At 43.9% G+C, this 24,775-nt stretch overlaps 1 protein-coding gene across 20 annotated transcripts in view; it reads right to left on the reverse strand.

Moving 5' to 3' along the window:
* MTSS1 (MTSS I-BAR domain containing 1) overlaps window positions 1-24,775 on the reverse strand; it is a 125,440-nt gene that overhangs the window by 39,381 nt on the left and 61,284 nt on the right. Inside the window, exon 1 of one of the 20 annotated variants that reach the window (XM_074556699.1) lies at window positions 5,599-5,632. The exons of the other annotated variants lie outside the window; for them this stretch is intronic. Within the exon in view, the coding sequence (XP_074412800.1) occupies window positions 5,599-5,617 (19 nt within the window). The 5' untranslated portion in view covers window positions 5,618-5,632. Of the gene's footprint in view, window positions 1-5,598; window positions 5,633-24,775 lie in introns of those variants that run through there. 20 annotated transcript variants of the gene reach the window in all.

A 24,775-nucleotide genomic window follows, 5' to 3' on the forward strand; every position in this document is an offset into this window, starting at 1 on the left:
CAAAATGAGAAAAAAAATCCTGATACTTTAAAAAAAAAAATTAATTTAGACATCTCTCAGTGAAGACTGGATCAACAAATGCAGATTCAAGGTCAAACTCACCTATGCATTTTAGATTAACCAAATTTAATAAAACAGCTCTGGCAGGCCACTGTCATATACTGCACCTCTGCAGTTGTCATTGCAAAGGAACAGATTGCTTGCAATGTTTGGTCCAGTGCCCTTTCGGGCAAATTACTTGGAAAACATATTTACAGAGGCCTGCTATGAAGTTTTCTGTCACATCTGCCAGAGCCCCACACAGTCCAGCTGAGAGGAAAATGCAGGGGATGGCTTATTTTCTCATTTGCAGAAGAAACTAGCATTTGTTCCTGGATGGGACTAGCAGGATCTCAAATTGCATTGTCATTGACCTTAGATGACAAAGGAGCTGAGAAGAGTGGCAGTGGCAGTTAGTTAAAGCAGCAAAGAAGCCAAAGGAACAGGAAACCTGAGCCACCCCTAGCCCACAGCCGGTCCTGGTGACCACCAGCTTTGGGAAGCCTTTGTAACAGACTGTGACCATATTCCAATCACTTTGGTAAAGAATATGCAAGAAAGCTCTTGTGACTTCTTCTGAGCTTGCTTATTCCTTCAGTGAGCAACATTTTTGCTTACTTTAGCTGTTTTAGCTTAGCACTGGGCAAAATCCTCGCCCCATGAGAGTCAGCACCAGCCCTGCCATTACAGAAGCAGGGTCAGAAGTTCACCCACACACACAGGTCACTGCACAGTCCATCCAGCACAGAAATACGGTCATGAACCAGCCCTGCTATCATCTCTGGACACTTTGGCTTTAGTCAGCCTTCAGTGCATGCAAAGCTCACCCGTGGCCCTCTGCTCTGAAAGAGGATGTCACACACACAGGTGGACAGAAGTGCTTTGGCAAGGTTTGAGTTATCATACGATGCATCTGTTCAATTTCTGAGAAAGTAAGTCTGTCAGTGATTCACTAACTTGTAAGGAGACACAAAATACATCACTGAACCATGACATCCTGTCAGAGAGCAGAAGTCCAGGCAGAAGTGTTTCCCAGGAACAAAATGCTCAAGTTGAGGTGTTTGTGCCAGGAGTGCAGACTGGCTTGCTCCCTCCTCCTCTCCCTTTCACAAACGGTGTTGCCAGCACAGTCAGAATTTTGCTTCTGGTGATTTCTTGCAAGAATTAATATCCATCCCTCCTAACAGGTGCCTGTTGTTCATTTTTATGAACCTAGAATTCTGCATCAACTTCTTAATACCACAAAACCAAAGTGAGATTAAAACCAGATTTGTTTATAAGAGCAAATGCCACAATAGTGTTTTCCATTATTTACATTTTATTAATTAGAAAACAAATAGTTTCAGTATTGCAAACATACACGGTCTGCTAAATATCTGTACTCACAATCAAGTTGTCCACTAATATTGCCCATACCTTTTCCCCATTTCTTTTCAGATTTATAGAGAAATGTATTTCCAGAAACAGTCTATGCATAGCTCAGTAAACCTTACAGTCTTAATCTGAGCAGATCTAACTGCTTTGCTCCAGCTGCTACATCCATCAATGGCTCAAGGAAAGCAGGCATCAAGCTGGTGCTCTCAATGAAAACCAGAACAGGCTAATAAAAAGAACTCTATAAGGAAAACAATTCCTGAAGCTGAAGAACACAAGCCAGGCCTGTGTGCTAATCTGGAGTAACCCCTCACCTGTGCAGAACCCCGAGGCTGAGCTGCCAGCCAAGGGGCAGGGAAAGGCAGCTCCAGCAGCCAGGGACGCTCTGCACTGAGGCCACACTGCACTGCCTGCTCCAGATGGTGCAAAGATGGAGATCTGGTTCAGGCCTATTTGTAGAGCCAGACCCATTGATCTCCATACCTCCATGAATCTGGCTCTAAATGAACACTTTGTGTCAGCCCAATGTGTGAAGAAGGCAGGAACTCAAGATACTTCTGTTCTTTTGAAGTGCAGGCTTTATTGTGCCTGGGCCCAGCCACGAACTGCAATGCAATCTGATTAGATCAGAGCAATATTCAGTGAGGGGAAGGGATAACACACTTACAGCAAATGCCTTGGAACAGCAACTGCAATTCCACTGCACACATGGCAAAACACACACTGCTGATTTTGAACTGGCAACTCCCACAGAGGCTCTAAAAAGCCTACAAGGTCTTTCTCTCCTTTATGTTTAGTTACTGGCCTCACAAACACCTCTGGCCTCAAAAGCCCCTTAACTCAGCTCTCCCAACCACCTGTGCTGCTGATCCCAATCCAGCAAGGATTTCAGCTACCACCAAATGGCTGCTGCCTCTGAAGCACAAGATCAAGCACCGCCAGGACAAGCAGGTGCAAAAAGCAGAAGAAAAGTTTATTTTTAAATCCAAGTCAGCAGATCACACTGAAACCCCACAGCAAGCAGATCTGCAAAATAAGGCAGTGCTATTTTTACATGCTGTCACTTCTTCCAGCAGAGCACACTTCCTTACTGAACTGAGGAAAAGATCATGAGGGTACAAAGGGAGGTAAAAATCATTCAAACCACCTTAAGAAATTATCAGTTCAAGATATTTTGGAGAATGCCTATTATTTCTTCAGTTAGTTATACAGAGATAAATAATCATCAACCCATCAAAAGGCTCAATGCACACCTAAACATTGAGTGCAACATCTCAGGCCCTGGGTGCAAGGGAAAGCTCTGTCCCTGCCCCAGGAATTCAGGGACATGGTTTCCTCTCCTGGGGCAATCTCGTGCCTTTGCTCAGGGTTAATAATCTCTAACTGCAACTCATCCATACAAGGGGTATGGTGCTGCTTCAAAAGGCCATACATTCTCTTTTTGGTACTTTCTCAAGGCAGCTGCTCTGTGTGCTCCAAAGGCCACTTAAAAATCATCCCAAATATGTATTGAAATACCCATTATTCAACTTCATCCCCACTGATTTATTTACTATGACTCCAAGCTCATTTCAACATGGCTTGGTGAAAGAGATTAAAACCACACTGATTTTTCAGACTTCTCCTCTAAACCCCAAGAGACTCTGCAGCAGTCCCATGGAGAACCTGTCACCTCTTTAATCAAGTGACAGATAGCAAGAGGGTAGCAGGAACCCAGGGCACTGGTGTTTAGTTATCCAGATTGCCTCAAAGCTCCTGTTGCCTGGTATAATAAAGACAGTTGTGCTGGTTGTCAGATCAGCTCTCAAAGAGTTAACCAGTTTTGTCCTCAATGATAGGCTGCTTTTATTTTAAATTTGGCTGCATCTCACTTCAGCTTCCTCAGCCTTACTAAAATATAATGAATTTTCACAAAGGCAAAGGAGAATGTCACTGCATGGGTTTGACACCAGCTGGCTGCATGAGCCCGCAGTACAAAGAAATTTGATACACAACAATGAACCCAGCTTAAAAAAAAAGATATATTCCACCTGCTACAGAAAGTGAAATGAGGACAGCCATCTCCAAGCAGAGAAACTGGAGGTTTTTTGTGCTTTTGGCCTAAAACTCAGTAAATACACATTCTTAAAAACAGAAAATTCTGAACTTTTGAATTTAGAAAAAGTACATTATCTCCTTGTAAGCAGCAAGTGAAGTTCACATAAGGCTGCATGCAGAGGTGAGACATCTTACAAGCACAGGGCTGGGCTCACCAGATCTTTGGCTGCTTTGAATGCACAGATTCACATGCTCTGCAGGCAAACTCCTGTTTATCCCGTGAATCCTTCCAAGTAATCTGTGCTGTCAGGCTGCCTTTAAAGTGTGCCTGCTTAAACCATGAAGAGTGCAGCAGGAGAAAAGCTTTGATTCTCTGAGCCACAAAAAGGCACATCTTGCAGAAAAGCTGAAATGAAACTGCCCTGGTGTCCAGCATGACCAGCACAGAGTACAGCAGACACTCAGCAGCACTGATGGCACACCAACACCAGGGATGTGCTTATCCCTTGCTGTGAGGGCACAATAACTGCATTTCCTCTGGCACACAAACTCTGCTGAGCTGCAGTGAGCACACCTCGACCCCTGGAACAGCAGATGCACCTGACCTGGCTGACTTGCTTGCTAGGACCCACACACCAGGTCTGTAGGACTGGGCAGGAAGGCCAAGCTTTGAAATGTCCCTCCATCACCCTTAGTAGTGAGGACAACTGCTTCAGAAAGCCAGGACCTGAATCAATGAGAAAGACTAGAAATCAAAGGCAGAAGAAAAGCAAAGATTAATTCAGAACAGGGCTTTACAAATCTTCAAATTTAAACCTTGAAAGAGGAGCAGAAGCTATCCTTCTCCATGGCTTTATCCACTCTCTCACTGCAGTGCAGAACAGCTTTAGAACCCCCTCTCACTGTACAGCCCCCAGGCAGAGGAGCAGGGGGGTATTCACACCTTACACATACATTTAGAGCACTATTACCATTCTAGCCAAGTCCTGCTCATCTCATAGTCCTTGATGATCAGACCAGCTGGGGCTGGGCAGCTTTAAACAAGGCTGCAACCCACACCCAGAGTGCTGCTGAGGCTTTAGCAGCAGCATGTAAACATAAATTAACACTTTCCTAGGGGATGCCTCTCTTTCCAAAGGAGGGAGTCCCTGCTCCCCTCCAAACACTGATGTAACGCCTTTGGTTGTTAGTCCTTCCTTTCAGCATCTCATTCAGGAAAAACCAGAGACACAAGACTGGGGATGATCTTGGGGGCCTGGTCTGCTCACTGCCCACTAAAAGCAGGGCCAACTTTCATGAGGTTCCTGGGAGTCTGCCCACTTCAGCTTTTGAGCATCTCTATGGGTGGATATTCTTGGGCTTCTCTTCCAGTTGCTGGTTAGTGCCACTGTGAAAATTAGTTTCTTTACCTAAAATCCAGAGTCCACTGTTCCAGCAGCCCAAAGTTTTCCAAGCAGCCCTGGCACTGTTTTGTCAACATAACACAGCAAATATATGTGGAAAGTGTTTATTTGTTTTATGCAAGTAAAAGCTTTGACATCAAAGGAATGTGAACACCCACCATAAATACACAAACCAGCATTGTCACAGCCCAGTCTATGAAAAAATGAAGTCTGTGGCATTTTGAAAATGACACAAAACCAATTAAAGTTTACCTACAAAAGCAGTCAGCCCAACTGCTAACTCACTTCATTTCTTCAGGTTTCTCAAAAAAAGAATGAACAGTGCTTTATAATTAAGTTGATTAGAGCAGAGAAACATTCATCTGGTCATTTGACATCCCTGGTAATGCAGGAAATCCATCTAAACTTCAACTTCTCACATGCTCTGGTGCTCCCTTGTTCTTCTAACAGACCTCATCAGCCTGCACCTCCAGAACAGCTGGCTGTGCCCTACAGCCATTCATTTGGCCATTAAAGACAAGACTAGGTGCCAAATTTGCATGGAGGATTTCTGACCTAGGCTTTAAGCACTGTAATGCACAGGACTAGCATATAAATTACATGTGTAGATAAAGTGCTCAGAAAGGGTTACCTCCTATTCAGAATTTATGAACTGTGTTCCCCCAGAGACTGCCCTGATTTAGCACCATGTACCCAGATTCCAATATTTCACTGTGATATTGCTACATGAAAGGTTCCCCCTTACTTGCATCGTGCTCAGCCATGTGAAGCAGGATCAATGAGCAAACTCTTGTCCCAAAGCAGCTCTTGTCCCAAAGACAGCCAGCCTGAGGACAGGTCACTCAGAAATTGCATACACAAACGTGCACACAGTCACAGCCTGTCTGAGGAAACCCACTTTGTATTGCTGTGCTGGACATGCTGAGAAAAGTCTTGGATCACTCAGCTCTTGCCATGTGGTCTCAAATGCAGTTTGTAACACAAAGAGCCAACAGAGATGACGACATTTCAGTCTGCTAACCAAAGTGAGAGCCCCCGGGTTTTGGAAGCTTTCACTTTTGGGCTTTATTCCCAAATCAACAAGTGTAAGCTTGACTCAAATCCACCTGCTGCTACCAGTGTGGTCAGCTCAGTCCTAGACTGAAAGGTTGAAATCTTGCAAGGCAATGGAAAATACAGGCTGCAGTGTAAGGATGCAGCTGCTCTGAAAAGGTGTGCAGGGAAAAGAGAGTTACTGAACTGCCTACCTTCCCCTCATGGCTAGGCAGTAATGCTTTAAGGCCCTGACTCATGAGCAGTGTTTTTCAAGACAATGGTGTGTACCGACTACAAGTCCACAGGCTGTGCAAAGCCCAGGCTGCAACACAACTGTGTTGAAATCCTTGCAACCAAATGTTCCACAGAGCAGAGCACTTGTCAGTTTGTACCCAGCAACCTCCATGTGAGCTGCTCAACAACACTCCTGTGCCTGTATTTAGCATCTGCATTGAGAAGTAATTTATGGTTTTATTTAAGGAGAGCTTCTTGAAGAGGGCAAAGGTGCCTCATATTGCTTTCCCCAGAGTAAAGCGCATCAGCAGACAGTTCCTGAGGAGCAGCTAACACCCAGTGTTAATAACACAATGCCATTCTGGTTTCTTGACAGTCTCCTGGGGATTGCGGGGTCAACACAGGCCAAACTTTTGCAAATTTAAAGTTGCAGTTAAAAAGAAAAACACATATACTTTTCACATTATTTATAGACTAGACACCACTTGTTCCAGAAAGATATCAATGTGTTTCTTCTTTTTGTACAAATATCCACCAACCAACTTAACCATGCTGGACAGCCAAACACTTGTACTGGTAACTAGTTTTGTTACCACAACATGCCAAAGTGAAAAGGAACCTTAATAATGTGACAGAAGCAAGATTTAAAATATTATTTTTTTTAATGTGCTCGTTTTTCATGTGGTCAGCTTCTGCAGTTATGCTCTGGTAAGCGTGTCGTATCATCAGTCTTAATGGACTTCCAATGCAACAGCAGTTTCTGATTTATTCCTCCCCACCCCACATCCTCTTCAGAGTCCATTTCTATTTCAAGCATCAGTACCCAATGCCTGCAACATCTGCAGGTTGCCAAGCCAGTCTAGCTATGGAAAAATGGATACAAACCACTTGCCAACAGAAGAAAATACACTCTGCACTGCAAACTGGCTAGCTTGTGTTTTTTCCATCTATCTATAAATACGGCAATGCCAACTGCTAATTAAAACTGACAGGTTCAAATGGTGCAATGCTGTAATCACAGTATGACATGTGTAAGTCTCTAAACATGTATTAAAAAATGAGGCTAAAAAGCCCTCCAACCCAAATGCTGTAAATGGATAAGCACTCACAGCTTTTTACACTGCATTAAGGAGAACAGAGAGCTGCTGATAGAGGCTTCCCTGCACAGAAGGCACAAGATATGCACCAGGAAGCACAGAAAATACAGACCATGAGATCTGCTGTTCCATGGTACTAAAGCCATGCTCTCCCCAGGCTCCTGAGGAGCCCTTGGGCTGCTGGAGTGTCTGGAGTGACGTAAGCTGGCAGAACTGCAATGCAGCACTTGCACAGGCCACGAGCATCCCTGGATTCCTCTTCTGCAGCAGCACTGCCACTCATGCTGAGTGAACTCAAGGGCATGCCTTCCACAGAAATCACTGCCACATTCAATCTGTCCAGCTGCAATCCATCTCAGATACAACTGCTTGCAATAGGCATTAGCCTAGATTTTTTTTGAACAGTTTGTTTAAAGTAGGTAAAATAAATGATTCAATTAAAAAGGTAGCCCCCAAAGAACTGGTTTTTGAAACGGGAGTAAGGACGGTATAATTGGGTCTTGATGTAAGGAGTATTTCTCTGCTTAAGAAAAAACTCTGGCCAAAGTAAGTAGTTAGTCTCATTAATCTGGCATTCCCAACAGGATCAAAAGGCCATGAAAGGAATGGCTTGCAGGTCAGATGATAATAAAAGAAGTAAAAGGTACCTCAGTTGTCAACCTAGGATAAATCACAGGTACTCACTGGGCATGCATTATTTTCCTCTATGCAAGATATGGCAAAACCCTATGGCAGCAGAGGTGGGAAGCACTAAAAAATCCTGTGGCAGACTCCTGAATTGTAAACATTAGTAAGAACAGAATCACATTGAAGGAGCTCCAGCTTATCTATTAAGAAAGCTTTATACCAGGACTGCTAAAATGCAGGTGAGCTAAGGGGAGATTTGGGCATGAAACAACTAAAAAATATATTGAGCTACAAAGAAAGACATAGCAAGTTATCTGCTATGAAAACAAAAGTAAACCTAATACTATTTTAAAGCACTTAAGAGTGTGATTTAAGAAAAAACAGGTATAAATCAGCATCAGCAACTACCCATCCAATGACTGCCCTTTACTAGAGGCAGCTCTTGCAAGTCTAATCAGCAGTCACAATGGGTAGGAAGAGGGAGCACATCCCCATGGACACTTTTTTCTACCTATAACCAAATGTGTGAAGACTCCACTTTAAAGCGCATGGAGAACATGGTATGATACAGCTTCCTTTGAAGTTTGATTGCCTTTTGCAAAAGGAAGAATAAACAACATCTAAAGAAATCAGCTTGCAAAAAAATAGTGAGGAGACTTTCCAGCAGAAGCTGTTTTCTGAGAGGGCACCCCCTTCCTTCAGCCTGTTCCCTGTCTGGAGTCACCTCCACAGAGTAACATGGACAGGTGCTCCTCAGCCAAATGTAGCTGTTGACTATTGAAAATGCACTTTTGCTTTGAGGTGTTGTTAATGGAGTTGCACTGGACACATTTCCAAAAACTTCAATGCTATCAGGCTTTGTCAGTGTGAAACACTGATCTGTTTCTAAACTGGGTGTACTTCAAATGCTTGAGGCAGGACAAGCACCCACCTCAGTAATCTCTCTGCTAAGGCACACCTCAAGGAAAAATATTCTGAGACAAGCATGGAAATACAGAAAGTACAATCTGCTCATTTAAAAATACACTCACCATCAATTTATTCTGCCATCTGTTAGTGAGGCCAAAGGTCAAACCAAAATCTGCACGAGCCAGCAGCCCTCACAAGTGAGGGCCCTTTTCCCTACAGCCAGCAGCACACCTTTGATGGGCTCAGGACTCAAGCCAGCTCTCTGGCCAAAGTGACGTGGTGCATTTTGAGCAAGGCTGGCCAGGGACAGCACACTGCAAATCCAGGCACAAATGGGGATCTCTGGATGTACAGCAGGATGATGTTATCCACCCTATTCCTTTAGAAGTTTTGGGCCCTTCTGTTTCTATGTTACATCAATGTCTCCCAACAGAAGTTCTGCAGCCCTGGAAAAGGCCACTAGGGCATCCAAGGATCCCTCCTAAAAATATGAACAGATGAGGACACCCAGTAGAAAGATGGGCACAGAGACAGAAACCAACACAGAGCATCCTCCAACACCTCACCACACGTGACACCAAGGTGCATCTTCCCTCACTTCACAAGAATGCTTCACGTGGTTGTTGGCCACCAAGGTATCACAGAGTCTTAGGTTGGAAAAGACCTCCAAGATCATCAAGTCAAACCTTTGATAAAACATCAACTTGTCAACTAACCATAGCACTCAATAGCACATCCAGTCATTTCTTGAACATTTCCAGGGATGGAAACTCCTCCACCTTCCTGAGCAGCCTGTACCAATGCTTAACCAACCCTTCACTGAAGAAAATCTTCCTGATATCCAACCTCAACCTCTCCTGGTACAGTTTGAGGTCATTTTCTCTTGTCCTTTCACTTGTTTGTTGGGAGAAGAAACCACACCCACCTGGCTACAGCCACCTTTCAGTGTGTTGTAGAGACCTGTGAAGTCTCTCTGAGCCTCCTTTTCTGCAGACTAGACACCCCCAGCTGCTCCTCTTAGGACTTGTGCTCCAGCCCACTCCCCAGCTCTGCTGCCTTTCTCTGGACATGTTCCAACACTTCGGTGTTCTCCTGGTAGTGAGGGGCCCAAAATCAGATACAGGACTCAAGGTGTGGCCTCCCTAGTGCTGAGTACCAGGGGACAATCACTGCCCTGGTCCATAAACCCCAGGTCTGTTTCTGCTGGGCAGCTTTCCAGCCACTCTTCCCCAAGCCTGTAGGATTGCAGGGGGGTGTTGTGACCAAAGCACAAGCCCAGAACCCCACCTTGTTGAACCTCATGCCTGGCTTTGGCCCATTGATTCAGCTTGTCCAGATTGTTCTACAAGAATAAGAACTTGGCAGCTGATAGGAAACATGTTGTCCTGACACCATGCTCTCTCTGGCCCAGTCCAAAGTAAGGCAACGGTCAAGCTTAAAACATGCCAGTGGTCTATCAGTTTAGTACAGCCAACTAAGGAAAAACTTTCAAAAGGAAAAACTTTCAGGCTTAAATCACACACAGTCTTTAATGCAGCCTCTCAAACAGAGTAATTTATAGCAGGATATGCTTCCTGCCATAAAACATACATATGCAGAAAATATTATAAACTTCCTTCAAAATCTATATTTAAATAGGAGTGCTAACACTCTGCCAATGTCGCTGGTGACATCCATTGCACTCACTGCTTTTGAAGTGGCCTAGAGCTTTAGATGTTTTAGCATGGCTTCCTGTTATTTTATCTGTAGGTTTTCCTCCACCACCATCTGAATGCTTCTCCAGGAGAGCCACCAAGGCAGACACCACCTGTCCTGGTGACTCACAGCAGTGAACTGGATGTAAGGAGCATTAATCACTTAGAAAAGCCAGACCAGTATTTTCACAGAAAAGTGTTATCACCTTCATGAACCTGGAAGGCTCTTTTCCAGCAGAGTATGGGAAGATCCACCAGGCAAAGAGCCACATCCTCTCTCTACAGAACCTTCCTGACAATGGCTGCTGCAGCTGGGGACAAGTGCAGGACAGTAATGATTGTTCCATCGAGGTGACACAGTTCCTCTGCTCACTCACACAGACAAGTTAATGGCAGAAAGAAACAGTCTGTTCTTTCCCCAGTCTACTAGAGAGGTCTAAAGCCCCTTTAGGCAGGACCAAGAAAACTCTGTCTCCTTTAAGATGCTCTTGCCCAATGAACAAAGCACTGTTAATTGAAAATACTCAACTTCCCTGGCTGTGGGAATAGGGGCGTGAGCTCCAGTTTCACTCCTGTAATTCCTTGTGAACAAAATGAACCCCCAAATATCTATGACTTCAAATTGGACTCCACACAGAACACCAATGTCATACTGGTGATGTTTTGGGGAAATTTGTGCAGAGCCAATGCAATGTTTTTCAGCATGGTCTCTCTCATAAATGAACACATAGAGGTCCACAGTGTGAGCCTGAATGATAAACATTCTGAGTCTCACCTTCAGAACACAGACCTCCATAGTATCTGCTTGATTTCCCCTAGTAACTTCAGGCATAATGGGGTTGGAGGAGGAAAGGAGGAAAGCAGCACTAACACAGCTAGGATTATGACCTTTAAATGTTTAACTAGGAATCTATTCTTTGCAGTCAAGACAAAGCAGCAGGTGATTAGCTTCACTATGAGTCACTCCACTCCTGTAGCACCATAATTCAATGAGACATTTTAACAGCCCTCAATTTTGTTTGGGATCTGCTTACTAGAGCCATCATCCCCTAGCTACAATTTTGTTTTGCCTCACGAGCTACACAGGGTCAGTCCAGGTCAGTGCTGGATTGAAGGAGATGCCTCAGAGAAAATCCCAGATGCTCCAAGAAAGGGGCCTGTTTCCGGAGCAGGCACTGGGATCTGGGAGAAGGTCTGGAGCTTGGGCCTGGATACAAGCTGCAAACTTCCAGCAAGCTACAAGGGAGAGCCTGACCTCTCTGTCTCACTGATCTCAGGATGCAGGTACTTCACTTGCTCAGACTGTCAACTATCCTATCCAGCTACATCCAAAACACCATTCTTCACTTTCTGCTGCACATACACTCTTAAGGAACTCTCTCATATCTCCAGAAATGGCTTCAACATGGCAGTGTAAGAATACCTACCCATCCTCACCTTCTGCCTGACCCATTCCTCAGCTCTCTTATGGTATCAGGAAACTGCTGGAGAAACTGAATAAAATTTCCCATGTAATATGTAACACATAACTTCATTGTCCTTACACCTGGATTTCAGAAGTTATACAGAAAAGAATCTGCAAACTCCAACTGCCTTCTTGACAGACAAAGCTTTTTCCACTTCTCCAGAGTAGTTTCTTTTTCCCAATTCTCCAGAGTAGTTTCTTTTTCCCCAACAGCTTGACAAGCAATTCTGAAAACAAAAAACATACATTGCCTCCTCCCCATAGCTGAGTCAGCAACAGCAAATTCCTGAAGCATGCCTGTACCCTGCTGGCCTCTGGACCCCTGGAATTGCTTCACTTTCCCTCAGCACTTGAGTTCACCAAGCCCAGGCACAGCACAGTGTACTCAAGTTGCACTCATGCTTGCAGGACCAGCCCCTGTTCCTGCTCCCAGTCCACAGGGTTACCAAAACACAAATATAAATTAGTGGGCAGAGCACATGTTTCTTTCATCACCCCACTGTCAAACATGCTTACTGAGAAATGAACTACACACAGTGTTTCCTGTTCCAAACCTGTACCATTAGGCACACAGGTCAAGTTTTTACTTAAAAATTACCTTTGGTCACCTGTTACTTACCATTTCATAAGGCTTAGGGATCTGTTACAGGCTGCAAGCTAATAGGTAAGTGCTCAACCTTACAAAATATTTGCTCATGGGTTTTGATCCAGAAATCCTGGGTTCAAACTCCACTGCTGTGGTCGTTCTGTTCGTTTGGCTTGTACAGTTGCAACAACTTGGAAAAAACAAATTACAAGCTTTCTCAGAGAGCAATGAAACATTTTTGTTTCACAGCAGGTACTTTGATCAAAGCCTGTTATTAAATATTTGTACCTCATACCTACCCTGGTTGTATTTTAAAGCCACACTGAATATGATATATTTTTTAATCCAGATCAGACTCACCAGGACTCTTATCAGCATATCACTCAGGGGTTTGCAAGGAAAATAGCTGTACCGTAAGCTCCAGCATGTATGAACACAGCTTCATTAACATAAACACTTTCATGCCAGTAAAACTGCATTTTCATTACACTGCTATTCACAGAGGTGTCAAAGCAGGGTTACTGCTTAATGGGCATAATATTACTGTGACACAGGGAAGCCCTAATGAGAGTTTTGCAACACACTATTGCAAAAGGGCCCCAGAACCAGTTATGACAGGAAGATCTATGTCTGAGACATCTATACCTATTTGAATGGGAGATATTTTGTTTTACAGAGGTAAAAAACTAACACTTTGTCCCTGTAACAGAAACTGAATCAGATTTTTTAAAAAAAATCATCTTACACAACAAGATAAGCTGGCCAAAAAAAAGCAGGTGAAGAGTGAAGTCATGTCAACCTCATGACTAAAAAGCAAGAAAGATGCAATCTGTTTGGCTTATACTTAAATCCAAATCCTCATATTTCTTTCTAAGAAGGCTTTGAACCATGTCTCTTATATGCCATTATAATCTTGTACCTTGGTTCGCACAGTAAGCGTAAAGGTGCAGTATGCAGGCACCACAACCTTTGCTGCTTCCAAAATCACCTTCAGTGCTTCAACCCCTCAACACTCCTACAGGAAGAACCTGGTGAGTTACCACAAGCAACCAAAATGCCCAAATACCTGTGACCTGCACAGAGCTGTGAGGCCCTTCTACCTTTGAGATTTCATCTGCCCCCCACATGATGGCCAATTCTGAAATGGCATAAATGCCTTCAAAACTTGAACTGGTGACTTAGGGAGCTTTCTGCTGGAAAGAGGCATGCCACAGGCATCACAAGTGGAGGTTTAAGGGAAAAAAGTCTGAATAAAGCATATGTTTGACAGCTAGGCTAGGAGAGGCCCTAAACTTTTCCATTTCAAAAGCAGTGCAATCTCTACACCACATCCTCTGTCCTAGGAGCATGGGAGCAGATACATCCTTGGCCTGGCAGTCTGGGCACACTGTAACCTCAGCAGCTCCTGTCTCTAGTGGGTAAAACATAAAACATAAAACTCATCATCAGCCTGAGAACAGGCACAGGTTGCGCTCATGTATGCTCAGCACAGGGGAGATGGTCCTTCCCTCCAGGAGCACAAGTGATTGACATTTGGTCAATTAGTTCTCTATTAACATGCAGCCAGGGACCTGGTAACAAGAACATTTCTTTTTCTTCCTGATTTGATAGAAAAGACATTGAAACATGTTTTAATCTGCAACACAGACTGGTAAAACCAGCTGCCCAACAGACAGGCTTAATTCTCCTTGGAGGGCTTGAGAGCAGCTTTACTGCCGGCCGGATAAGTCATGTTTACAGCAGATCCTCAGAGCTGTTCAGCCTCCAGGATGAATTTAGAAATCAGCCCAGAGAGTAGATTTGCAGAGCAGTAATTAGCACAGGAGACAGTGGAGAAGTGATTGAGAAGAAACATTTAATCTGTGTCAACATGGGGGGATTTGTCCAAACTTCTGGGCAGCTCATGGAAGAAAGGCAGAGAAGGATGGAACAATGAGGATCTGCACTCCAAAACTACTTCCACAGACCACCTTGAGGAGCCTTAATCAGCTTTGCAACATTCCTCCTTCCCATTTCAGGGCTTTTTAATTTTTTTTTCTTTAATTTTTTTTTAATGGCAAAGAAAAAAATAACAGGGCAGGCCATGGGCATCCCTGGCAGGCACCACACCGTGTTGCCACAGTGACTGTATCAGTACACGGTCAGTTGGCAGGCAGAGGATTTCCTCACCACTGTATTTCTGCTAACGAGTCAGCAAGTGCCTTAACAAACACACCACCAGCTTGATCAGGCTTGTTACTGTGCAACTGCACACCAGAGCAGAGCAGACGGAAGAGCTCCTGTTGTACCAGCTGGATTTAACCCCCCTACCCTCTAAACCACTTCCACAAAAAGCCACCATAGGGAACACCAGTCACCATTTTCACAAACTCCGCATCACTGTTTCCACCTCAGATGGATTGCATCAGCATCAAAACAAAATAGAGAGATCATCAGAAGTTAAAAAGATCCAACTAGAACCCTCAGGTCAGAGGAGGATCAGGAATCACTAGGGAGTGCAGCTCCTTCTGGTTTCTTCTGAAATAAAACTGAGCCACAACAGCAAAACTCATCTGGTGCCTCTCATGTGAAAAGAGAGAACATGCCAAACAAGTTTCTGTAGGAAGGGTTGGTTTATTTGTACTTCTCTCCATTCTCAGGAGCTACACGTTTTTTTCAAGTCAGTAACAACTTGTTAGTGACATTTCAGTGACAGACAAAAAGCAGCACCAACAGTGTCCGTTCCAACACGTGCTCCTCCAGTTCCCCTAATATGTTCCCACTCCTGGATTTAAATTTGTGAACACAGGTCTCAGAGTACAAACAACCACTGCAAACTCAAAAGCATAGAAACTAAGAAAAAAATTAATTTACCTTATGTAAATGGTTTAAGTACCCATATTCCTTAGACTTCAATATGTAAAACAACACAAGCAGATTCATACAAGAGTTAAATCTGGAGTTATAGACAGATCAAGCAGGAGGTGAACAGGTCTTCTTGCCAGGGGTATTTACTGACTTTCTGAAAATGGCAAATGGGCATTAACTCAGAAAGTAAGAAGTGGCTCAAGAAGAGAAATAACATCCCAAGTAAAAGGAGATCAGATGCAGCCCTTTCCAACTTCCAAACTGACTTTGCCCTCTCTCTCATTTTCCAAGGCATTTCCCATCTCTATCTGTGCCTAGCTGAGAAAATTGAGTCTGACACAGCAGACAGTCTGCTCCCATTTGATGAAGGAACAGCAATTCCTGAAAAAAAAAGCAGGGCTAAGAATAGATCCCAGTGGTCAGAATAACTACATGAACTAAGTACAAGGCACACATAAGATTTATTAGGTCTCACACTATAACAGCACCATGAATCCTAATGGTGCCCTATTTGCTATCTGTGTCTGCCTTTAAATCAATGACAGAAGTTCTCTTGGCATAGTAACATATCATGAGTTTCACCTGCAGCGGTTTACTTCTAGCCCTTCCCAATTCACTTGTGTTAAGCCAAAAACTGGAAAAAAATGGAGAAGTCCTGCAGTGTGTACAAGCTGGTGAGCCTGTATGGCTGCCAACCAACTCACCAGGCTGGGACTGCTGTACTATGACCAGCTCAGAATGCACACCAGGCATGTGAGTTACTCAATAACCATGGAAGGAACACTAACAGCAGGTAATTTTACCTCCAAGGACAGACTCGTTCTTACTTGGAACCTGTGATCTGAACCCTGTCAAATGGAGGTATTACAGCAATGGTGCTGCTGTTAGAGCCAGCCTGCAAACGCCGCTGGACAAGGCACCTTGGAGGGGAACATGGGCTGTGCCAGGCAGTCCTGCTTGCAGGTGTGCCAAAAGGGCCATCAGAGAAGCCCACAGAGATGATGCCATGAAGGGCAGGACTGTTACCACCAGTGATAAATGACCAAAGGAAACAACAGGGAGCAAAAGGGGAAGTGAAAGAGAGGAATGAAAAGCCTTCAGAGCCCAAAGCCACCAATGGCAGATCTGTTCTTCCTCCTGTTTTCCACATAAAGTGGCTGCAGATCTGTCACCACAACCAGACTCCTCTGCATGGCAGCATCACCAGGGCTCAATCTCAAGGCCACAGAAGATTTTCACATCTTACAGAGCACATATGAGCCTCTGGTCCTCTGTATATTCAGTAGAGGGCATAGTGACCCTCTAAGGAGGTCCCATAACCACCACCCCACATCCTGCTGTACAACCTGCCCTTCAAGGCTAAACATAGGCAATAGCCCAAGCTTGTCTGCTGCAGTCCACAAGCCTCTGTATTGCTCATCTGAATCAATACCACCACAGCATTTGACCTAAAATGATATTGACACCTTCAGTTCACAAGCAGACACTTCCATCTAACACTAACTTTGGTGCTGCCTTCTCTGCTGGGAGCATGTCTCCAGTGCAAAAAGGATAGTAAAATTTATTATTTAATCATTTGGAAAGCTTTGAAGGTGAATCAATATTCAGTCACAACCAGTGTGCTCCAAGTTAAAGTACAGCTAAATATTCCAGCAGCCACTCCAGAGTCAGCATCATCTCTTAGATCACTATTTTCCTGATACATCATTCATGTGAATAAAACAAAAGAAAATATATGAAATCATAATAATCCTGCCCTTTTAAACACACCTAGTATTTGCTGGTCCTGCATCCCAATTGCAGGAACTTGCCTGGGATCACTGGGGAAACAAATAGATGGAAATGTTAGCTGCAAAGTTTACATATTTTCTCCATGATGAAAAGGGTCCCTCCAGGGCTGGTTCAGACACAAACTACAGGAGATGAGGAACGTCCTGGCTAATGCCCAGGGGTCTGTTCCCATCACTGCATGTTCCTCAGTACAGCTGCCTGCAGTATCTCTGATTTCACAACAGGTTCTTCTATCTGTACAAACCTCAACCTCCATTGGCCGAGGACAAACAAACCCCATGGAACCCCAGAGTGTTCCCAAGAAGCTACAGCTCAGCTCCTCACTTCTCTGGTTCTACAAGAGACTCAGGTGACCAGCTCCCATGAGCTGTCTGGGAAAACAGTGATCTCTTCTGGCAGGCAGTGCAGGCCTTGGAGAGACCATTTTTGCCAGAAATCTCTCAATGTTCAGCAGGGAGAGAGGCCTCACAGCGAGAGGCTGGAAGGCAGTGATGGGATTTTGCAGCAGCTCTGAGCCCTCAGCACCAACAGTGGCTCTGCTGTGCATTTAGGATTATTGATTATCCTCTCCTAATCCCATGATTGAATGCCCAGGGCGAAAGAAAAAAAAAATTGTATTATATACAGATAGATAGCTATTTAAAATCATTAACAGAGATTTATATCTCTGAGCCAGTCTTCTGTTCTCTGGGGAAACCAGACAGCTACACAGTGAGACTGAAAGCTACAATAAAATGCAAAAATTAGTTTCAGTAAATCATTAAGCTAAAGCTTATAATGTTTATTTGCAATGTCATGTCCTCAAAATCTACAAAAGCAGATGCATAACTTTTTGTTTTTCTTCTATTAACTGCTAAACTGTCATGTAACTATTGCAAAAGATTGAAGCTTTTTTTTAAAGCATTGAGCATTAGGGACTGCAGTTTCTTGTCATGGAAGGGATGGATACTTCAATGCCAATTTGTATTTCGAAAAAGGAATGGGAGATAAAATATATGCAAATAAAGGTTTAAGGGTGAGGCTGTTCACCCTCTGCTGATGAGGGTGAGATGTGCCCAAAATTTCATTAACAAGGTACCTCTGTGAGATTATTTTTACCAGTTCTGCTCCATCTTCCCTCATTTAGTCTCCTACACTCCATTCCTGTATTTCCAAGTATATGACACACACAACAAGGCAAAGGCAGCAGCAGAGCCAGTTTAAAGCTCCTCAGCAAGGAAGGAAAGTCCTGTGAGCTGTGGCACTCCTGCCATGGGAGGGGAGGACAGGCAGAAAGCCTGGAAGAAGGCAGACTCATTTCAAGAGCAGAAGGGGTTTTTCAGGGTCAGCAGCTCCTTTCCTGCCCCCCTCCCTTGCACACAGCACTGGTTCTCCCCCAGCCAGCTCTGCTCTCCCTCCCCAGCCCCACAAGAGCTGGGAAGATGGAAAGCCCAGGGCTGGAGGAGGAGGAGGAGGAGGATGGCCCTGCAGAGATCCCTCTGGGACAGCAGCTGATGGCAGATGCAGACAGCTGTGTCCCAGTGTCCTCCCCCACAGGCTGGGTAGGTGCACACAGAGGGGACATGGGGCCATGTCCCCAAGACTCAGCAGTGACCACAACAAGGGGCAGCCAGTGTTGCAATTTGTCTGCATGACCTCTCTGTTAAAAGCTCAGCTCTTTCCACTCTGGGCAGCTCCATGAACACCACTGACATTTTCCACCTTGCACTCCAACAATCTACAGCCACAGACCCTTCACCTCTCCCTCTGAAGTTCTACTACAGCCACCAGCACAGAGGAAGGAGAAATTAGCCTCAGGTATTTTAGGGATCCAAATAATTATATTAAACCTTGTTTCCATTTTTTAGAAGAGGAATAGAGCAGTAAAACTCTCTGCTCCCTCAGGCTTGACATCCAAAAATTTTTAGCATTTGTTTTTTTTACAGAACAGGACTTGCTCTATTCAATTTAGACCCAATCTGTTAATCGAGAAACAAAGGCATAAAAATACTGAAATTATGACAAAGGGGACTTCAAGAAGCCTACACTTTATTCTTAATATCTCAGAAAAACAGTGTAAACTCTAACATTTATTCCACTGTATCTACTGCTGGCACAAATGCAAAATTCAAAGCTGCTGTGCTGCTTTTGTCTGCTGCTGCTGATGTTCACTGTAACTGTGTGTTCAATCCTGCAAAGGCTGCTCTTTAAATGCTGAGCTGAAGCATGATTTCCAAAATCTTGGTCATACAAATCTGTGAGCAAATCTCTCAACTGCTCTATGCAAACCCTCAAATTATTGCTATGCTCCAGTCCTTGAAGACCACCAAACTAACAAACTCCAGCCCACATGACTAAGGTTCACAGAAGTTCAACCCCAGCTTATGTAAGAGACAGAACCTGTGTGTTTGCCTTTAAAAAAACCCACCAAGATAAATCCTAGGGTCAGCAAACATGCTGTGCAATATTTAACAAGAAAAAGCTGTGACCTTAACAGGATTTGCTGCCTAAAACTGCTCCTGAAGGCAACAAACATGACATGATCATTCTGACAGCTGTGACAAATTAGGTTTCATTTGCCTGAGAGCCAGCCATGTTCATTTAACTGCAATTACGGGCACATCATGATCCCCATGCTGGGGAAAGCACCCAGCCATGGAGCCAGACAGCGGAACAAACCATCTTCTACAGATCAACCTCTGCAAATGCTGCTTCTCTAACAACACCAAGCCTGCAAAAACAAACACTTGTTAACATGCACCAGTAGCTTCCCCAGGTGTTTATCGTGGTCCCTTCAGCTCTTTTTCAACCACTGGAACAACAAAACCTGGTTCAGATGCTTTAAATTCTGCATCCCTTCCCTGCATGCCTAGTTGTAAAATGCAGTGCTTGCAGGGGAACATGCTATTTATAGCTCTTTAAAGTTGGGTCCAATCCAGGAGATTTGAAAAGAGTTTCATCCAGCCTGAAATACTATTTTGAAAGACTAAACACATAAATTAATTAGTTTGGAGTTTTTTTGTAACTTGTCTTTATGCCTGAGAACATATCTGGACCTTGCAATCTTCAGAGCAAAATTCTGCATATTTACCCTTAATTTCATAAAAACCCTCTCCTTATCTGCTTATACCTCAGCCCCACCAAAGAAGAAAGCTTTGATCAATTATACATTCACCATTTCAATGTATTTAGTTGGTGAGTTAATTCAAAGGGGAAAAAAAAACACCTCTGGGATGTGTCCATCAGCTTCCTTGAAAATTCCTAGATAACAGATCCACAGCGAGTCTAATCCATTTAGACTCAAAACCACCACTCCTTTTTTCTTTAAGACATCATTTCTTTATTCCCAGGCAGGACTCTCCAAGGCTGTGCGCTGGGTAGGCAGGAATGCAGGAGCCCTGGTCCGTCTGTCTGTCTGTTTGCTGTTGAGGCACCAGCTGCCAGCAGTAACAGGTGTTTTCTGGTTTTCTTCTCAAGAGAAAGTGCTGGGCGCTCTCTGCAGAGGAATGCAGAGCTGCAGCGTGGCACGTCGGCCGGCACGGAGCTGCATTCCTGCCGCCAGCGCAGCCCTATCGGGATGCCTTCCTGGGGAGGGAGCTGCCTTTGGACACACGCACTCCAAACATTCAGCCAAATCACCACCTCATGATGGCAAGGAAAAGCTTGCTTATCAACAGCTGTGGAGCACTGCACATTTGTGCAGTACAGCAGTAATTAACAGGACAGGGTCAGCTGTTAGTTCAACGAGGCCAAAGGTTCTGCCCTGGCAGTACCTAGCTTCTATTCGATGTTTCTGTGCAGGGAAAATACTCAGAATTTACTTCCAGTTACAATTTTTTCTTTTCAAAGTCTTCAGTGAGCCAACTGAGCTAAAATTTCTGAAAATAACATACACAGGAGAGAAATGAAAACAGCAGAATTAAGAAAAACAAGTGGTGAAGATGAGGAAAAATGTGGAAATAGATTTGTGAGAAAAAAACTACAAAATAACCCACGACCAAAGCAAACAGCCATGTAACATGCCACCAGCATCTTCTGAGAAATACTTAGCTGTGAGGCATCACACAATGTAACACAAATTTGAAATTAAATCAAGTTTTCGTCTGATCTTCAAAGCCTTATAAATGCATTAACCTTTACTCACTCTGTCTAGTCCTACATATCTACAGTGAATTAAGCTTAAATAACTGTAAGATTCCATCATAGACTCCCTGTAGGAGTGATTTTTCTCATCCCATTGTACACTGGGAATTTTTAGAGAGCAGTTTTCTCATGGTGGAGACAGATGACAGCACCTAACATGCTCCAAATGGGAACGTGACACAAGCAATAAAGCAGCCACCCAAAACCTACTCATGCTGTTCATGTTTACGATGTAAAGAGTTATGTTTATACTGATAAACACAGCTTTTGAAAAGGTTATTTCCCTCCTCCTCTGCAAACAGAAAAGGTTAACTTCATCATCTGCTGCACACACATCAAACCATCATGCAAAGGAAGGAGCTGCAGAGCACAGCCCTGGATTCCTCTGCACCAAAGGACCTCTCGAGGATCCCAGCAAAATGCCCCGAAAACCATCCCAGGGCTAGACATACCTGCCTCAAATTCCTCTGATACAGCCTGTTTCTTTACAAGACTCAATTTTAACAACAAGCCTCCAAGCTGCAGTTGTAAATTCAGAGCTAAAACCCAGCTTATCCTTTTTTTTAGTGTAGTCATTAACAGTGTCGTGACAGGAGAGTTCCTTCTCTGCCTGCTTTCAGATTAACCCCACTGACCCAGCTAAATCTCAAAAATGTCCTTATTCAGTGATAAATGAGTGCTGTTCTGCTAAGAGCTGTATCCAGCTCAGCTTATTATTTACATATATTTTTTTAATTACTTTTTTTTTTTTTTGATAGGGCAGGAACATCAGCAGTGTAACAGTAAATACAGCAGCACTCAAGCTCAACTGCTGCCTGTGAGGTGTATCAGCAAAGTTCAAAACAATCATTTCATCCACAGGCAGGCAAGATGCTCAAAATGTAAGAGGTCATTTCAGCAAAGCCCAGAGATGCAGGAGCCATAGCTCCTTTGACAGTTGCCTGGCAACGCTCTGCTGTCTTTTATTCATTTATATTATTTTTAATACACTGATATTTATCCCCAGGTCTCACCCAGGGTTCACTGCAAAGAGAGTTCAGCATTTTCAGTCATTGGGGGTGTCTCTTCACTGCAGATTTTCTGGAAACGAGTGAGGCCTGCTGAGAAGAGCACAGGACAGGAGGGCTTTCCAAGGCCAGAGTCTGGAATGGGCTGTTTGCTCCTTCCAGCCTCAGTTCTGCGTCACACCGTGCACTTTGTCAGGATGTTTCCCAACAAATACCTCTTATGACTGCTGCCTTTCGTCAGCATCCAGCCAGCCACTCAGTGCATGCCACGAAGACACGAGCTGCACAGATTTTGTGAGCTAAAAATACCACTTAATGGGAAGCTACTGCAATATTAAACACAATTTTATTCTGAAAAAAAATCAAGTTTATTCCCTTGTCAATAAAAACAAGGCAAACTTTGAATTCAAGAGGACCTTGATTTGTCACTAGGTTTTCCAAACGAAAGAAAAAATATTAAATTATTTATTTCTGGAGAGAGAAATCTCCCCTTGTCCCACATCCTCACTTAAAGAAAAAGAAAACATAACCAATGCCCACACAGAAAACACCCTAAAGCCCTTTGGGCATGTTTTGAAGAAGCTATTTAGAGTAAGGAACATGGGCATTCTCTGTCCTTCTATTTATAATGAGGCTCCACCATCCCCAGGAGCCAAAACAGAATGAAAATGGGTCACATATCTAATTAGCACTATTGAAGCGTGAAGCCCAAACATCCCTGAAATGTAATAGATTTCTTTTTTTTTAATAACTCCAGCTTTACTAGAATATCCCACAGTCATCTATGTCAGCAGCCAGAAGCTTAAAAAAGGGTTCCATGAAGCAGGCACATATCCAGCACCATGCTGCTTTACTGATGGGGAAGGGGAAACAGTGCTTTAGACAAAATCTAATCTATTATCTATAAAAATAAAGCAGTCAGTTGGTCTAGCACAGCCTGTTCTTTAATCACTTTTTATTGTAAAAAAATCCCTCAAAAATAAAACCAAAACAATATAATAAAATATAATAAAAATAACACAATCCTCTTGACTACAAAAACTATGCAGATCCACTAGCATGGACGTGGATGAAGCATATTGAAGGAGGGCAGCTCCTAAAGCAGACATGGACAGACACTGGTGGATTCCCATTTTCTCTCACCAAAGATGCCCCGCTGCCCCCTGCTCTGCCCCCTCTGCATGTTTATTCACAAGCTCCACAGCAAGAAGCCCCAGCTCTGCCCTTGGCTCTGCTCCTCACCACCCCTCTCTCACACACAGCACCTGTCCAGGGGCTGTCACAGACCATGTCTGAATTCCAAGTGTGTGCAGGGCAGGGAACACAGGGGAGCTGCTCCTCCTGCTCACCCACAGCATCACAGGGCATTGCATGGGTTGGTCAGGGGCAGGGAGGCAGCTGCCAACTGCTCCTAACAGCACACATGGCTCAAACCTGCACACTGGGCTGCCATGCTTTGATTTCCTTTCTGCTTCCATAGCCAACTCCTTGCTTTTGCCTCCCAGGGCTTGCTTTAGCTCCAGGCACCCTCAGCCTCCTGCACCCAGCACCCAAGGTTTGTTTGGGTGAGATGGATGCCAGTGAAGCTGTGGGTACCCAGCAGCTCGGGCCCTCCACCCAAAAAGGCATCCAGGAAAGGCTTTGACATGCAAACTCTCTCTGGTTGTGAGCAGCACTCTGCACTGCACTTCCATCAAAGCCAACAAGCCAGAAACACCACTCACCCGTGAGGCTTTGGAAGTCACTACAGCCTCCTGGGAAAAAAAATTCTATGAAAAAAATCAGAGGGGTGAATTAATTGAGCCTGCAGCTGTCTGCTCTACATATGACATGTCACAAAGTTCATGTTGCTGCACAGGATTTTTTTTTTTTTTTTACAAGGGATGAGCAGGCGAAAGCAGTGCAAAAAACAGAACAAAGTGTTTACTCTGCTCATCCATGGCTGTGCTTTCACCCCACAGGCAACTATGTCTTTTCCAGGACTTGGCACATGAACATTGTGATGCATCTTTTGCAAAAAATTCTGTAGTTCTGCTCACTACAATAAAAAGATTTTCTCTTTTATTCTTTTTTTTAGTTTCTTTTGTCACAGTTGAGAACAAGGGATGCCACTGCATAGGAGTGAAACACACAGTATATTACTTGGTTTTATCTAGTAACTTCTTGATCTGCAAATGGAAACAAAACAGGCTCTCACATATAGAGACATATATACAAATGCATGTATTTTTAATTGCATTCACAAACCACCAAGTTCTCTAAAAATGCTTAGGTCAAACAGAAGTTATAGGTGAAGCAGAGCAAACAACAATGCCCAATAGTAAAGCAACAATCCTCAGTGATCTATATCAATGGAGGAGATCAGCAAAGGCTGGAGATCACTGGTCCAGTGTCAAGACCAGATCTTATGTTATCACATCTGGGGTATAATCACCATTTTTATCACTTGTTGTTGTGAGAATTTCAATTACATTAGTAAAAATACAGCTTATATCAGAAGTTATTCTT

This window comes from Zonotrichia albicollis, chromosome 1 (genome assembly GCF_047830755.1).
Source record: "Zonotrichia albicollis isolate bZonAlb1 chromosome 1, bZonAlb1.hap1, whole genome shotgun sequence".
Taxonomy (NCBI): domain Eukaryota; kingdom Metazoa; phylum Chordata; class Aves; order Passeriformes; family Passerellidae; genus Zonotrichia; species Zonotrichia albicollis.